The sequence below is a fragment of the Leucopleurus acutus genome (assembly GCF_964270905.1).
Source record: "Leucopleurus acutus genome assembly, chromosome: 19".
NCBI classification, from domain to species: Eukaryota; Metazoa; Chordata; class Mammalia; order Artiodactyla; family Delphinidae; genus Leucopleurus; species Leucopleurus acutus.
Window position 1 is genome coordinate 24,586,549 of NC_139161.1, and position 15,949 is coordinate 24,602,497.

Below are 15,949 nucleotides of genomic sequence, written 5' to 3' on the forward strand. Positions count from 1 at the left end.
TTCTGTGCCTCCTGCTTTGTCAGTGTTTGCCCTGGCTCTTTGCTGCCTGCGCAGCCTCTCTGATCAGAGCAGGGGTTTGGGGGGGGAGGGGAGGCGCTCTCAGTTTACTTGGGAAAGGGGTGGGGAGAGAGAAAGGAGGCCTTTTCTCCTTACGCTTTGTGACGGGGAGGAGGGGCTCTGTGTGCGCACGCGCGCGCGCGCGTGTGTGTGCGTGTGCGTGTGTGTGCGTGCACACACGAGAATGTGCGCTGTCTCTGTTTCTTATGCCTGATCATCTCTCTCCCTGTCTAGATCCCTCTAGCTGAGACGGAGGCTCTGTCTCTGACGTCAGAGATTGTGTCTGAACTGTCCTGCTCTGTAGCTCTGACGGATGACTCTTTGCCTGATGACACTCACACACTCTTACTTAGTGCCCTGGAGAGCAATGTACATACACACAGCCCCCCACTGCTCCCCCTGCCTCCCCAGGGGCCGGGCTGGCTGCAGGGCTCCAGCTCCCTCCCCTCCTCTCACTCTGACACCAGGCCCCACCCGGAGGCAACACTTAGTGCTCTAGGCTTTGCTAGGTCGTTCAGGTTCCCCACGGTGGACAAAGCAATTAGATAAGATTAAATTGGGGCCTTGCCCAGAAGGGCCCAGGGGCAGCAGTTGTGAAAGGGTTAATCCAGACGCCCAAGAGTGACAGAGCTCAGATCAGAGGTGTTATCAGGCAGCTGACCAAAGGGCCCGTCTGGACGCAGAGTTGGTCTCTGTATGTGGAGCCCCGTGCAAGCCAGCCCTCCCCCTCCCTGCACCCCTCCTTCCCACCTCCGCTTCCCCCCTTGCCCCAACATGAGCCATTCACCACCACGTAGTGGGTGAGAGCCACATCTCTGCTGCCACCACCATGCCCTTCTCCACCTGGGGGGCCGCTCCTCTCTCCCCCGTCACTGTCCCTGTATGTCCCCACGTCCTGGGGCGATTCTTTGTGTTCTGACAGCTTCTCCACCCTTGCCCGGCTCCCCCGTCCCCATCTGACTGTGGGCAGCCCCCTCCTTCCTGTCTTCCCCCTCCTCTTGGGACTTAAGGAGGGACAGGGGGCCCCTCCTCACAGCGGGGCTCTGTTGGGGCAGGGCCTTGACCTTAGGGGTTCCTGGGGGTCTTGGAGTGGTTGGCAGAAGTGGAGCCTGGGCTGAGAGAGGAAGTAAAGGATCCAGACTGTCTTCTGACACAGCCATTCTCAGGCCTTCTGGGGCTACTTAACTGGCTGGGTCCACATCGGGACACGAACCTACAGCCTCTCTGAGAGCCAGGAACGGACAGGGTGATGCAGAAATCTCTTGGGAACAAGCCTTGTCTCCCTCCAGCTGGGGTCAAAGGCTGATTATTGCCTTTCTTTGAAATAGATTAAAAAAAAAATTCATTCCCATCCCCAGTCTGTCCACGAAGGGAGGACCTGAGCCCATGGTACCCAGGCCTTGCTCCTCACACACCACCTGCCAGAGTCACTGTGTAATTAAAGGGAGGTGGGGAGGGGGCTGAACCAGCTGTGACACACTCTTAGTGTCCGTCACTCAGCTCACGTTAGCCCCGCCCTTGTCCAGTGCTGGGTGTTGGGGCTGCCTTAGGACTTGGATGGTGAAACAGCCTCCGTTCTGCAGGCAGTCCCGGGGCTGCCTTGTCTCCTGCTCATTAGGAAGGCCCTCCCCTACTCCCCAAGCCCCAGCACAGCGATTGGGATGGGGGGCTGTTGTTAGCTTTTAACTCTCCACTGTGCAGCGTCAGAGACTCTCAGTGGGGCCTTGAGAATGAGCTCTTGGGCTGGGGGCTGGGGGCTGGGGGCTGCTCTCCCTCCTTTGGACACCTCACCCCTCTGCCATCCCCTGGGGAAAGCTCCAAGATGATGCAGTATGAATAGTTTTCTGGGGGCAGGGCATCCTCCTACCCGCTTCCTCCCTGTGTATGGAGGGCTCATCTATGTGTCTGTCCCTTCTCCCCGACCACACTCATCCCATCACCACCTTGTCCAGGGAGGGGATGGGGGCCAGGGCCTTGGCCGGGGGGGGGTGGGGTGGGGGGGGGCTTCTGGTTTCTGTTACCAAGCTCTGCCTCAGTTACCCAATCTGGATGCCCCCTCTTCCTCCCATCTCCCTCCCCTGTTCCCTTTGCAGATGGAGTCCCACACTGAGGAGGTGCCCGTCATGCTGAGACCAGATCTGCTGACTGTGAGGAAGTCTGGGGTCAGCCGAACGCACTCTCTGCCCAATGACAGCTACATGTGCCGGGATGGGAGCACTGCCGAGGGGTCCCTGGGACACAGGGGCTGGGGGCTCCCCAAAGCTCAGTCAGGTACCAAGGCTGGGGGCAGGCCAGCTCGGCTCACACCAGGAGATCCGTCCTTGCCTAAGCCCAGTCCTGTCCTCGGGAAGTAGGGGTACTGAGGCAGACAAAGAGGTCTCTCCTACCTCTGAGGAGCCCCCAGCCTGAAGGGGTCAGCCAGCCCCCGCCTGAGGGAGCCCCCGCCTGAGGGGAGTGGCTTTCAATCCAGGGTGGGGGTTGGGTGGTGAGGGTAGAGGCCCCGGTGGGGAGAGTGGACGGGAGGGACTCAGGTGGGAGCCAGCACATTGACTCTCCAGTTCTTCTCTCTCCCCCTCCCCCCTCCCCTCACAGGCTCTGTCTTGTCCGTTCACTCCCAGCCAGCAGACACCAGCTACATCCTGCAGCTTCCCAAAGATGCACCCCATCTGCTCCAGCCCCACGGTGCTCCCACGTGGGGCGCCATCCCCAAATTGCCCCCACCAGCCCGCTCCCCTCTGGCTCAGAGGCCACTCAGGCGCCAGGTGAGCAGGTGTGGCGGGTGGACACGGACCGGGGCTGGTCTCTCTGCTGGGAATCCTAGGCTGTTGGTGGTGGCCAGGGTTGCCACTTTCATTCTCCCAGCGAACATTTATTGTGTTCCAATGATGTGCCAGGCTGAGTTCTAGGTGCCAGGGCCACAATTCTAGGCAAAGCAGAAGTGGTCTGTGTCCTCTTGGAGTTTGCACCCCCTCCTTTGTTTCGCCGAGGAGGCCCGGAGACCAGAGGGGGCCATGGTTGTCCAGGGACACACGTCAGGTTGGAGGTAGAACCTGGTCTCTGGACTCCCTTTCCGTGGCGCAAAGCTGCCTCCCTATTCTCTGTACTTCTAGACCTAGCTAAGGGGCACAAGGCACGTTTTAGATGTCTCCACTTTGGGCCAAGCCCGGCACCTACCTTCCAGAGCCCACACTCCAGGGGCACAGAGCAGAAGCTCGTGTAGCCAGGTGAGGTTTGTCTGCCCCCACTGTGACGAGGCCACTACCCACGCCACGTGTGCCTCATGTGTGAGGATAGCTACGTGAGGATCTGCTCAATCCAGCACATCTGGGGAGCAGGCACCGTCCTCATCCCTTCTGCAAATACTCGCTGAGCAGCCTCCATGGCCGGGCACCGGGGACATGGACAAATGAGACAGCCCCTGCCCTCTGGAGCGCATGGTATAACAGAAGGGACATACACCCCATCAGGTCATTGCAGCAGCAGGTCACAGGGTGCTCACGTGTGTGGTGCAGCAGGGAGCAGAGGAGGAAGGGGTCAGTTTTACTTTGGGGTGAAGAGAGTCGGGTATTACATCACAGGGTACCTGAGCCCATGCAGTCAAGGGATGCTTGCCATTTGGGAAGGGTATTTAAGGCCCAAGAAATAGCCTGTGCAGAGGCTGGGAGGTGTTGCGAGCAACAGCTGGGGAGCAGAGCTGGCCCAGTGCTTTCCTGGATCTGTACAGAGCGATTCCTGCAGGCTGGGGGGTGGGGGGTGGGGGCACAGTGGACAACAGAGATCAGACTGCGTATGACCCGCATCTCCCAACAAGAGCAGATACTGGTACCCCTGCCTAGGGTGGTCCTGCCTGAAACTCCATGGAGCGGGGGAGGAGGGGCTCTCTGACCTGCCAAGTGGGACAGTTCACAGGGGAGAGGAAGCCCCTGGGCTGAGCCCTCGCCCCACCCCATACAGGCAGCAATAAGGACGGATTCCCTGGACGTTCAGGGCCTGGACAGCAGGGAAGACCTGCTGTCAGAGGTGAGCGGGCCCTCCCCGCCGCTGGCCGGGGCCTCCTCCTTCTGGGGCCGCTCCAGCGCCCAGGCGCAGCAGCATTCCCACGGCCAGAGCAAGATCTCGAAGCACATGCCCCCGTCAGCCCCCTGCCCGGGCCCAGAACCCACGTGGAGCAAGGGCCCATCAGAGATCAGAAGCAGCTTAGAGCTGGACACGGAGCTGAGCTGGATTTCAGGAGACCTCCTGCCTGTGGGCAGCCAGGAGGAAGCCCCGTCCCCACGGGACCTGAAGAAGTGCTACAGCGTGGAGGCCCGCAGCTGCCCGCGCCGGCCTGCGTCCTGGCTGGATGAACAGAGGAGGCACTCCATCGCCGTCAGCTGCCTGGACAGTGGCTCCCAACCCCGCCTGGGCCCTGGCCCCTCTAGCCTCAGGGGTCAGCCTCTTGGGGGACCTGGGAGCCGGCCCAAGAAGAAACTCAGCCCGCCCAGTATCTCCATAGAACCCCCAGAGAGCCAGAGCCAGGGCCCTCGGCCCCCACCCAGCCCTGGCGTCTGCCTCCGCCGGAGGGCTCCATCCAGCGACTCCAAGGAACCCTCGGCCTCCGGCCCTCCCGACAGCATGGCTGCCTCGCCCCCCCCAAAGAAAGACGTGCTGAGTCTCTCTGGTTTAGCCTCTGACCCAGCAGACCTGGACCCCTGAGTCCTGCCCTCCTCTCCCACTCACCTTTCTCCACTGGGTGCCAAATCGTAGCTCCTCCTCCTGGGCTATACTCCTGAAAAGTTCCATATGGACACCCTCCTCGCCTCAGTGGCCCTGGGCACCGGCAAGCGGAATTTCCAGAGTTGAAAGCAGCAGCCGTGGCCACCCTGCTCCAGGCGGAGAGAGACAGGCCCAGTGGAGCTGAGGTTCCCGACACCAGGAGCTGTTGGGAGAAAGCAATACGTTTGTGCAGAATCTCTATGTATATTCTATTTTATTAAATTAATTGAATCTAGTATTTGCGGGATGTACAACATTTTGTGACTGAAGAGACTTGTTTCCTCCTGCTTTTATGTGTCTCAGAATATTTTTGAGGCGAAGGCGTCTGTCTCTTGGCTATTTTAACCTAAAATAACTAATCTAGTTATATTCCCTCTTCTTGCAAAGCACAAGCTGGGACCGGGAGTGCATTACAGCCCTGGTGGGGGCCCATCTTCAGTGGAGAGCGAGAACCATTTTGGAAACTGTAATGTAACTTATTTTTTTCCTTTAACCTCGTCATCATTTTCTCTAGGAGAAAAAAAGAAAAAAATAAGATTTTACAAATGAAATGGAACCTTTTTATATATACATACATACATATCTATATCTATATCTATAATAAAGTAATTTTCCAAAATAAAAAGTTAATCACGGTCCAAAGTAAAAGCAAAAGGGACAGAATTAGGCATTTCCAGATGGCACTGGAGAGAGATTCCTGGAGATGGGGAGTGGGTGGTGGGGAGGGAAGGGTCAGAGCTGCCTCTGTGTGCATGTGTGTGTGTGCGTGTGCGTGTGCGCGTGCGTGTGCGTGTGCGTGTGTGTGTGTGTGTGTGTGTGTGTGTGTGTGCCAGAGAGAGAGAGAGATGCTACACGCCTCTCCCCAGAGGGCTGCAATCTTGCAGCCTGGCCTCCCAGGGAGGAGAGAAGCCTCCCAGGGTGGAGAGAAGCCCCTCTGCCGCCTGGCCTCCCAGGGGTAAGGGAGGAGAGAAGCCCCTCTGCTGGTGGCAGGCTGGATGAGCAGAGTGTACTCCTGCTTCTGTCAAAGGTTTATCTCTTCCCCTTAGCCAGGCAGCTCTGCGAATGTGAGTGATTCCAGATTAACTCTTATTTCTGCTGACAGCTATCAGCCCCACGGCGAAAGCTGGAAATGGGCATAATGAAGCTGTTTTGGTTAATGGGGCCGACTGAGGCTGGGGGAGGCGCGTCAGCTGCGGCAGTGGGGTTTTGTGAGGTGCAGGGAAGGAGGCAAATGCTTCTGAGTTTCCCTTCCTCAGGCTTCAGCCCGGGTGACGTGAGGAGGGCGGGGGGCACTGACCGGTACTGGCACTGCGGGCACTGCCCCATCAAGGCTGGCAAAGGGATTCAGCTATATAAACAGCGAGCTGCTCCCTGCTGAGATGGAGGGGGCCAGGGCCAGGACCTCCCAGTGGAGTTGATAGGGTGGGGCAGCCAGGCTACTGGAGTGGGGAGCTGGCCCCCTGGGGGGTGATGAATGAGCACCATCAAGGAGTTTACACGGTCTGCTGCTGCCTGCCCAGTGGGAGCTCCCAGAGGAGGGAGGGGGCGAAGGCAGCCCGGCAGGCAGAGGGGAGGAAGGGGAGAGGAGGAGGGGCCAGCGGCACAGCCCAGAACCTCCTTTCTGGGGCTACCATGGGCAACATTCTTTTGTCTGAAACCCTGGTGCCAAGGGCACCAACCACAGACTCATCCAGTCTGTCCCTGCCAGCTACCCCCAAACATCCACCTCAACCCCACCCCCTGGAACACCCTTACCCCCTTACCCCCAGCACCTTCAAACCCCAGGACGCTTGAAACCTCAAAGGCAGCTTGGGTTTGAAAGCCCTCCCCCGCAGCCCCCATCTGAACCTGGGATCCTGGGGAAGTTGGGGGAGGCTACTGGATGGTTGGACCCGGAAATTTTGTCCCACCCAGTATTTTCTAAGCTGGTGAGCGCTTTTCTCATCGCTCTTTTGGACGGAAATGACACCGCTCCTTGAAGCAAACACCTGGATTTATCCTCCGAGGGTGTGAAATAGCGGGAAAGCTTTTCCTCTGGCCTCCTCGGGTGGGGAGGGGAGGGTGCATGTAAGAACTGCCTTCCTTAAAAAAACAAACAAAAGAAAAGCAAATCTACACAAAATTCCTAGAGTTTTGTCACCTGGGTCTGCAGATTAAGCTTTTATATTTTGGTAGCGTTCTGTAGCTGTCTATTCCTTAATGAGGGTAGGAAATTTGGAGAGGATGCTCTGGGGTCTCTTTTTTCATCTAATGGTTAGAGGATTCTGGGTCAAGGTGAAGCCAGAGAACTGGGCTGCTACCCGCTCCCCTCCACCCCAGACTTCCCAACCACCCTCTGCCCTGAGGACTCCTCAGAGGAGCGGATATGTGGATATCTGAGGGGAGAGAATTGCGGCCTCTCCAGCAAAAATGTAAAATCTTTATCAGTGATGGAAGCTGTTGTGTCTCATTAAAAGGGTTTTGAAGTGGAAATAATAATCTCATTAACAGTAGTAATAATGACAAGGATGCTAACCTCACGATGCTTGTCTGGATGGTTATTTGATTCTGCTCTAGGATGCATCAGAGGTGGGGAGTGAAGGCATCTGAAGGAGGCTGGGGTGGAGGCAGCAGGTCTTGGATTAGGGCCTCCAGGACAGGGCTGGAACTGGCCGGGAGCTTCAGGGATGTGGGGGCTTTTGGAGGTAAGAACATCTACGCTGCACTTCTGCTCTCAGCCTCCTCCTTGTGGGTTCAGAGGGAACTGTGTTAACAGCTGCAGGCCCCCACCTCGGGCTTGCCTGTTTCTGCTTCCTCCACCTCAAGACTCCAGGAAAAGGTCTATCTGGGGGCGGGGGGACTAGGAAGCGGAGCGAGCAGAGCGGGTGCTAAAAACAAATCTGAGGCTCATCTGCAGTATCTCCCTTATTTCTCACAATACCCCAGCAAGGGAAGTACCATGGCTATCATCTTCCCATGATGCAATGGGTTCAGAAAGGTTAAGTGACTTTGCCCAAGATCACACAGCCAGGAAATGGTGGAGCTGAGCTTGGAATCTTGACCTGGCCAACCGCCAGACAACTGGCTTCGCACTACCCCAGCCTCTTTTCCATTGTGGAAGGAATGGGACATGGTGTTAGGAGTCCTGATCACAAAACGACTTGCCAAGGAGGACTTTTCCAAAGCAGTCACATTTGTGTTCATGGAAATGTGCTCCTGAGCTTCCAGTTTGGTGTCCTCAGAGGCTTAGAGGAGCCCATATTGTGTGGAGACAGGCTTGAGCACAAGAGAAGGTGTCCCTCAGCTCCAGGTGCTTGACCAAGAGATGGCCAAGTCTGACTCTGCAGTTACCAAGTTTCCCAGGCACCATCTTTCCCTGGCAAAATGCTGCCCTTGAATCTCAAAGCACCTGCTCTCCTTCTCCTCCTCCCACCCCCTCCCTTATTTCTTTCTGTCCTCTCCCCTGCCCCACCCAGACCTCTCTCACTTTTCAAACATTTTCGCCTCCATCGTCACCCCTAATCCCCACCCATCACAGCCCAGTGCCCCATGACCTCCTCTCACCTTTCCTGTGGGGGGTGGGGGGGGAGGTGGGTGGAGAGCTGGCAACAGCAGTGCAGTGAGGGCATCAAACACCAGGTGGCAGCAACAAGGCACCTTCACCTGGTGCCACCCTGGTGCCCCTTCTGTAGAGGGACCTAGCCAGGGAGAGGACACCAACACTGATGGACACCTTCTGCAGACAGGTGCTGTGTGCAGCCCCCGTAGAAGGAAACAGGCTTGCAGAGCCCAGTGAAGGACTCATCTGTGTGTGGGAAATCCCAGCCATTGGAGCGCTGAGCCCATGGTGCCCAGTGATCCCAGCCCACAGCCAGTGGACCCAGGACTAATCCAGGACAGTGGTTGCCAGGAGAGGAATTACCTCTCAAAAGCGAATTTAGTTGTGGGCTGGCACCCTGCTCTGAGGACACAGCAAGACAGGCCAAGGAGGTGATTGAATTCTGCTAAGAACTTCAGAATTCTGTGTCTTAGCACTGGTCCAGGTGTGGGAGATGCTGACCGTGGCCCACGGAGCTAATTAACTGGTCCAGGTGTGGGAGATGCTGGCCGTGGCCCACGGTGCTAATTAATTCTTCTTGCTTTGAAAACTCCTGAAGCAGGCACAGCAGCCAGTGCTCACATACCTGCCAAATCAGATCAAAGCGCAGATTGGGGGCAGGGGGCAGCCTTGCAGAGGCCACAGGTGGGGCCGATGTAGGCCCCACCAGGCTGGGGTCTGGAGGAAAGAGGCCCCGCCCCACGGCATAAGAGGAGAGAGCTGGCGTTTGAGAGCTGGAGGCTGCTTTGGAGCTGCTCCAGACCTTCAAGGAGCCGTGGGGTAAAAGGAGCCAGGAGGTGAGTGGAGGGGAGAGCTAGCAGCCTTCACTGTCCCCGTCCTGTCAGTTCCCACCTGACTCTCCCCATTTGCAGCATTTCCTGTCCCTGGGTCTCCCTGACCCCCACTTGCTCTGCTTTCTTCTCTCTGCTGTCATTCCTGCTCGAAACTGTAGCTTGCAATTATCTTATCTTTCCATCTTTCTGCCAGGAAACTCACGATGCTGAGTTCCCCGGGGATGCTCACTGGCAGGGGAGACGCAGCACAGTCTGTGTGCGTCCTGCGTGGAGCTGCAGTCATTCGAGGAGAGAGGATGGGGCTGGGGTCATTAAAGCTGGGGGATGTCAGTTGCCGGCCAACCCACAGGTCTTTATGGCTCCTGTCAGGACCCTCAAGCTGGAAACGTCTTTGTTCTGAAAACTCAAAAGCAGAGTGGACAGTGCCCACTGCTGGGACTGTACCTAATGCTACAGTGACCTTGCTACTTATGACCTCTTCTAAGGACACAGGATGCTTGTTTAGTCAGTCAACAAACATTTTCTAAAGACCAACTTTGCCAGGCACTGTCCTGGGTGCTGAGGATACAGTGATAAACAAGATTGTCCTTAAGATGGTCCCTATCCTTAAGACGTTTGCAGTCTTTGGGGGGAGATAAGCAAGACAATCAGTGACAGAGTACAGGGAGGGAGGGAGGGCTGTGCAGAGGAAGGGCCCCTAGCCCGGGACTGGGGTGGGGGAGGTTCAAGGAAGGCTTGGGGGAGGGGGGTTTGAGTAAAATCTTCAAGAATGAGTAGAGTTTGTCAGGTGCAGAAAGGGAGGTGAGGCACAGGGAGGAGAGTACGCCAAGCAGTCTTGAGAGGGGCGGGGCATGAGTGCAACAGCTAAGGATACAGGAAATGCATCCTGCCCCGAGGATGCATGGAAATAGCCCAGCCTTCAGAGACACGGAGCTCATCCTGCCTCTGCCAGGATAAGACAACTCAGGGCCTCACTTTTCTTGCTCTGTTGAGAACAACCAAAACCATAATGTCCTAGGAATAGCGTAGTTGTTATTCAACGGCTGTGTGAAAGGGGCCACATTCCGCGAGGGGCCGGGAAGGACAAACTCCCAATGAGTGCCTCAAGAGAGACGAGACGGGAGGAGGCGAGGATTGCCAGGTCTCCCACCACGATCTCGGAGGTTCCCACCCAATGTCGCAGGCTTGGGAGTGGCTCTCCAGTAGCAAGATGAGAAGGCTGGGGCCAAAGAGGAAGGTGCTGCAGCCACAATGCTGAAGACAGGACCCAAGCGTCCTAGCCCCAGACTCGAGGAAGGGTTAGTGGAGGATTCCCAGCTGCTCCCCATAGAAGCCTAGATCAGCAGGGCAGGAAGAGACCTTAGATGGCATCTTGTCCAAGTTGCTCAAGAAAATGAGTCCCAGGGACATGAAGGGGCTCGTCACACAGTATACTAAAGTTCTCCCCAAAGTGTGGGGGGGCGTTGGAGGTGACTCAGTCAATCCTTGCCCTCAGGAACTTCACAGACTGGCAGAGAAGACAGATTCTTTGCAACTAAATATAACCCAAGACACACTGCTACAAGAGTGTGAAAGCTCTACAGAGTCTGGCTCAGAGACGGAGGGGGCTGGGAGACTGGGTGAGTGGAGGGCAGGGGTGCAGACAAAGGGCTGAGAGGATTGCCCAGTGGTGGGGGAGAAGCCCCCAGTCCACTGCCTGGGGAAGGGAGAGCCTTGTCTACCCTGCTCCCACCCCCACCTCATGCCGGGCTCAGATCTCTGCTCTGATAGCCCGTGGCTGAAGAGCCTTCCTTCCGGTGACTTCCTGCCTGCCCAGAGGGACAGGAGATGGCTTCTGCTTCTGTGCTATCTTCCTGGCACCCACCCACACCGGCTGCTGAGCAGCTAAGCAGGAAAACGCATTGTTTTAAGAACGAGGGCGGGGAAGGGATCACCTGGGCAGACCCTGCAGACAAGAACAAGGTCGGGAGGCAAGGGCAGAGGAGAGCTGGGCCGGGGGAAGAGGTGCTGGAGGAACGGGGGATTCCTTCTCAACCCCAAGAGGGGTGGTGAGTTGGCTTCTGGGATCCCGCTAGGGAAGAGAGGATGACTGGGGGAGTGGAAAATGGAGGGAGGGAGGGAGCGGTCCCAGCATGGCCAAGCTGTGGCAAGCAGGAGAAGGAGGCCATTGACCCCAAAGCCGTGTTACTGATGCGGCATGTGGAGAATCAGTCTCAGGAGGAAGTGCTAATGTGGGGCCTTTCCTGGGGCCTTACCTGCCCATCCCCCACCCTTACCGGGCTGAAGTGGAGGAAACCAACGCAAGGTGGATGCCTACTAAATGTGCCAGGAGATACGCCTGAAGCTTTACGTACCTTTCCCATTTAATCCTGTGACATAGGTACCATGATTATGCCTGTTTTACAGATATGAAAGTGGAGGCAGAGAGTGGTAATGGAGCGGCAGGTGCAAAACCAGGGAGGGACAGAACCACAGGCAGGCAGCAGTTTAAGAGGATCATGGGAAGCCACCATCTGGATGATGCTGGGACCCCCTCCCATCCCCCCCTCCTTAGGTGTACACACACACACACACACACACACACACACACACACACACACACACACACATGCTCTTTCTGTGCTGGTGTCTGCCAGTTCCCGGACAACTTGTGGGGCAGAGGTAGCCTCTGGATTTTCTGGGCACACAGCTCTTCCCATTTCACAGATGGGGAGACTGACATTCAGAGATGAACGTGACAAGGATTTATTCACGGAGGGAGTCTTGCTAAGTCCCTTTTCATGTCCCTTGACTCCTGGGGGCCACCCTCCCCCCCCCACTCCCCGCAGAGTCGTGCGTGGTGGGAAGGGGGCTGTGTCCCTTGGAAACAGACCCTGCTCCAGCCCTCTCAGCCTCATCTTTCCGGGGCATCTCTCCGGCGCGGCCCGGTGGCCACCCGAAGGGCTTGTCACTGTGTCAATGGCCCGCCGCCACTGTCCCAAAATCCGTCCGGGAGCCGCAGTTTCTTAGAGGCGCTGTCTCAATTCGACCCAAAGGGCCTGGGGGAAGGGCTTGGAGGGGCGGGCCGGGGCGGAGGGCGGGGCTGGAGGAGGCTCTGGGCGGGCTCTAGGTCTGTCCCCCGGGCGGGTAGAGACCGTGCTCGCTGTCCTCGCGGCCGAGCTCCGGCCCCATGGATGCTCTGTGCGGCTCCAAGTTCTGGGTAAGGAGGTGTCCCGGGACTGAAGGCGCGCACCGGCGAGCCCTTAGACTGACCCGGGGAGGGGGCGATGTGATGCCAGTAGGGGGCCTGGTGGCGCCGCCCAGAGCCAGGTCCCTAGTGGCTTTCAGGACCTGCCCTGTCCTCCCCAGCCACGTGGGAGAGCCTGGGAAAGCCAAGTACTAGGCTCCTGGAGGGCTCGGTGGGTGGCACCCTGGATTCAGAAGGTGCCCGCACTTGCCACCTCACCGCAGTCCCTCTCTGGGGCTGGCCGCAGGGTGCAGAAGTGGCATTTCCCCATTACTAGATCCTGATGATACTTCAGCGCCTGCCCCGTAGACTAGGACTTGGATGCCCACTCCCACAGCCGGTCAACCAGGTGCTTTGGGAGCCTGGCTCCACTGGGCTTCCCCCTTCTTAAACGGTTCCTGCCGGCTTGGGAAAGGTTCCTTCTTTCCTCTGGGCAAGAGCCACCAGAGAGGAGGTGATCCTCACTGCACCAGCCTCAGGAAGGAGAGGCAGACGTCACTCTGCAGGCAGGCCCTTACAGGTATAGGGTAGCAGGATTTCCTGGTCCCACCCTCTCCGTTTACAGATGGGGAAGGCGAGGCCTAGAGACTTGCTCAAAGTCAGCCAGTTAGAGGAGCGCAGAGCTGGGATAGAAAAGCAGGCCTTTGCACGCACACGCCAAGTCCCTCCTAAGACATCAGGCTACTTTTCAGGCTGCTGAGTCCAGACCCCCAGCATAGTTGAGTGCGGTCCATGCAGACAGCGCAAGAGCTTCCTACAGCCTTCAGAATCTACTCACAGCAGCTCCCGTGACCATCACTGCAGCTCTGGGAGGCACGTGGTGGTGCGTCTCCATTTCACAGATGAGCTCAGATTCAAGGGGCTTGTCGGTGATCATCCGGGAGCTGCCCAGCATGGGCTGGTCTCAAATCCAGGGCCTCAGAATCCCAATCTCTACATCTTTTTGCCATTTGAAGTATTCGTACATATGTGCTTGGTGTTGTGTGTGCCCAGTGTGTGTTACCCATGGGTGGGTGCTTGTGTGGCTGTGTGTGTGTGTGCCCATGTGTGTACATAAGTGTGTGTATACAGTCAGGAACCCCACTCTTGGGCTGTGTTTGGGCTGTACTGAGGGGGGTTACATGAATTTTTGAAATGTGGGGCAATGGAATACCTGTAAAAAATATCTTTGGGGATCTCTTTTTTTTTTTTTTTTTTTTTTTGCGGTACGCGGGCCTCTCACTGTTGTGGCCTCTCCCGTTGTGGAGCACAGGCTCCGGACGCGCAGGCCCAGCAGCCATGGCTCACGGGCCCAGCCACTCCACGGCATGTGGGATCTTCCCGGACCGGGGCACGAACCCGTGTCCCCTGCACCGGCAGGCGGACTCTCAACCACTGCGCCACCAGGGATCTCTGTTATTCTCTGGGTCACTAAATGGTTAATCAGAGATGGTGCAACTTCTCTGAGGCTGCCCTTCTTGCCACAGGAGCCCTGTCTGTCATCCAGCCTGGCCTGGTCACATGTTGCCAGCGTCCAGAGTTTGTCCCTTTGGCTCAAGAGTAGACTTCCTCTCGCTGCCACCTGAGCCTGGCTGATGTGACTACAGCATGGTCGCGGTGTCTGAGGTGGTCAGGCGCAGGACGTGTAAATTAAGGGGGCAGATGTGCCCAAGCCTCAAGTGCAAGGGCCCCCTGTTCCTGGGTGGACAGTTAACCCTGAGAGCTTAGGACTGTCCAGGGACAGGCTTCAAGGGACCGGGAGTTGGGGAAATCAGGACTCCCTCCCTGTTCTCAGCTTAGAGGTCCTTTGGTTCTACCCTTCCATGATACTGTGGAATCAAGGTCAGAGCTTGGGGGCTTGGAGCAGCTGGCCCTGCGCCTCATCACAGAGCTGGGGAAACTGAAGGAATGGACTTGTCAAGGTCACATGACAATCAGCTACGGAGTGCTGGACTGGGAAACAGGACCCTGAGGTATGGCTCCAACTTTGCCAGTGCCTGACTGTGAACATCTGGGCTTCCGGACTCCCAGAGCCTGAACTTCCTGTTGCTCAAGAGCTGTGTGTACCTCCTCGGAGAAACTCAGGGTCCATGGGAGGCTCAGCTATGTTAGGTCCAAGGGATGACTGTCTACCGTGGATACCTCAAATGACAAGGGAACTGACCACTGCTCTTCCTGACCTCAACGTCTAAACACCTTCCATCTTCCACATTATCTTCTTGGCTCCTGAAAGCTGTTCCAGGCTGTACCCAGTGTGGCTGGTGACTGGAGGTGGAGTGGGAAGAAACCAGGAAGGTTCCCAGCTCATCCTCTGAGGGTTTGCAGAGCTGAAACAAGGGAGGCAGGGTCTGAAGCCCAGAGGCTGGAGCTATAACTTTAGCTCTAACTCAGTTACCCCAAAGGCCTGGAGTTCAGGGCTACTCATTGCTGCTGTGCTAGTTTGCATCTCTTTTTCATTGTATATTATTCAGGTATACTTGGCCCTGAACCTTTTATCTTAGGGGCCTGTGGGTGACCCACCTTGTTGGAAGTAGTTCAGGGAAGCCAGGAGATACCTGAGCCAAGGGTGAAAAGGTAGGGGAGGGGGACATGATTCAGGCCCCTCTGGGCCACTCGTTTACTCTATCAAGCCTTTTTTTTTTTAAATTTATTTATTTTTGGCTGCGTTGCTGTGCGTGGGCGTTCTCTAGTTGCGGCGAGCGGGGGCCACTCTTCGTTGCTGTGCGCAGGCTTCTCATTGCGGTGTCTTTTCTTGTTGTGGAACACAGGCTTTAGGCGCGCGGGCTTCAGTAGTCGTGGCTCATGGGCTCTAGAGTGCAGGCTCAGTAGTTGTGATGCATGGGCTCAGTAGTTGTGGCGCGCAGGCTCAGTAGTTGTGGCGCACGGGCTTAGTTGCTCCGCGGCATGTGGGATCTTCCTGGACCAGGGCTTGAACCCGTGTCCCCTGCATTGGCAGGTGGATTCTTAACCACTGTGCCACGAGGGAGTCCCTACCAAGGCTTTTTTGCTAGCTCATCTTCACAGCCTCAGTTTTTCCATCTGTGAAATGGGGAAATAACCCATCTCTTAACTACCTCACAAGACTGTTGTGGAGATCAAATAAGATAGGGAATGTGAAATGATTTGAGAACTTAAAACTCTCTGTTGGTGACAGGTCATGATATTCCTGGGAAGAGGAATAAAGAGAAAGAGATATGAGGTTAGAAGGAGGTGTTAGGTTTGGGAAGACCTACAAAAAAGGGGCTGGCATGGCTGTTGGGCCATGGGCTCCCATTTCAGCTGTTTGCTGGGGAATTTGTGGCTAAATCCATCCACCTCAGCCCCAGCTAAATGTGAGGGCAGGAGCCCCAGGGGACCCACGGACATGCGCACACACACACTGTGTGCTGAGTGAGTGACTTATCCTTTCTTTGACTCTCTCTCTTACCTCTACCCACTTTGGGGTGGAATACCAACATCTCTGATTATGCTTGGGAGTTTCATGGGAAATAAATTGCAAGAGAATGAACTGTGACCAAACAGCGCAGCCATCATGCAGCCAGAGACGCCTCTAGAACAAAG

At 56.6% G+C, this 15,949-nt stretch overlaps 2 protein-coding genes across 31 annotated transcripts in view; both read left to right on the plus strand.

The window, feature by feature from the left end:
* The window catches only part of CACNA1G (calcium voltage-gated channel subunit alpha1 G), a gene marked incomplete at both ends in the record, with an annotated part of 61,679 nt that extends 56,927 nt beyond the window's left edge, over positions 1–4,752 (plus strand). For 23 of the 30 annotated variants that reach the window (XM_082861700.1, XM_082861696.1, XM_082861674.1 and 20 more), the window contains 3 exons: positions 2,151–2,328; positions 2,650–2,819; positions 4,012–4,752. In XM_082861700.1, the coding sequence (XP_082717826.1) occupies positions 2,151–2,328; positions 2,650–2,819; positions 4,012–4,752 (1,089 nt within the window). Of the gene's footprint in view, positions 1–291; positions 427–2,150; positions 2,329–2,649; positions 2,820–4,011 lie in introns of all 30 variants that reach the window. The other 7 variants (XM_082861682.1, XM_082861671.1, XM_082861693.1 and 4 more) reach the window with 2 other exon arrangements.
* A 7,600-nt stretch (positions 4,753–12,352) lies between these two features.
* Positions 12,353–15,949, plus strand: part of ABCC3 (ATP binding cassette subfamily C member 3) — a gene marked incomplete at both ends in the record, with an annotated part of 42,769 nt that continues 39,172 nt past the window's right edge. The window contains one exon of the mRNA XM_082859985.1: positions 12,353–12,382. Within this exon, the coding sequence (XP_082716111.1) occupies positions 12,353–12,382 (30 nt within the window). The remainder of the gene's footprint in view (positions 12,383–15,949) is intronic.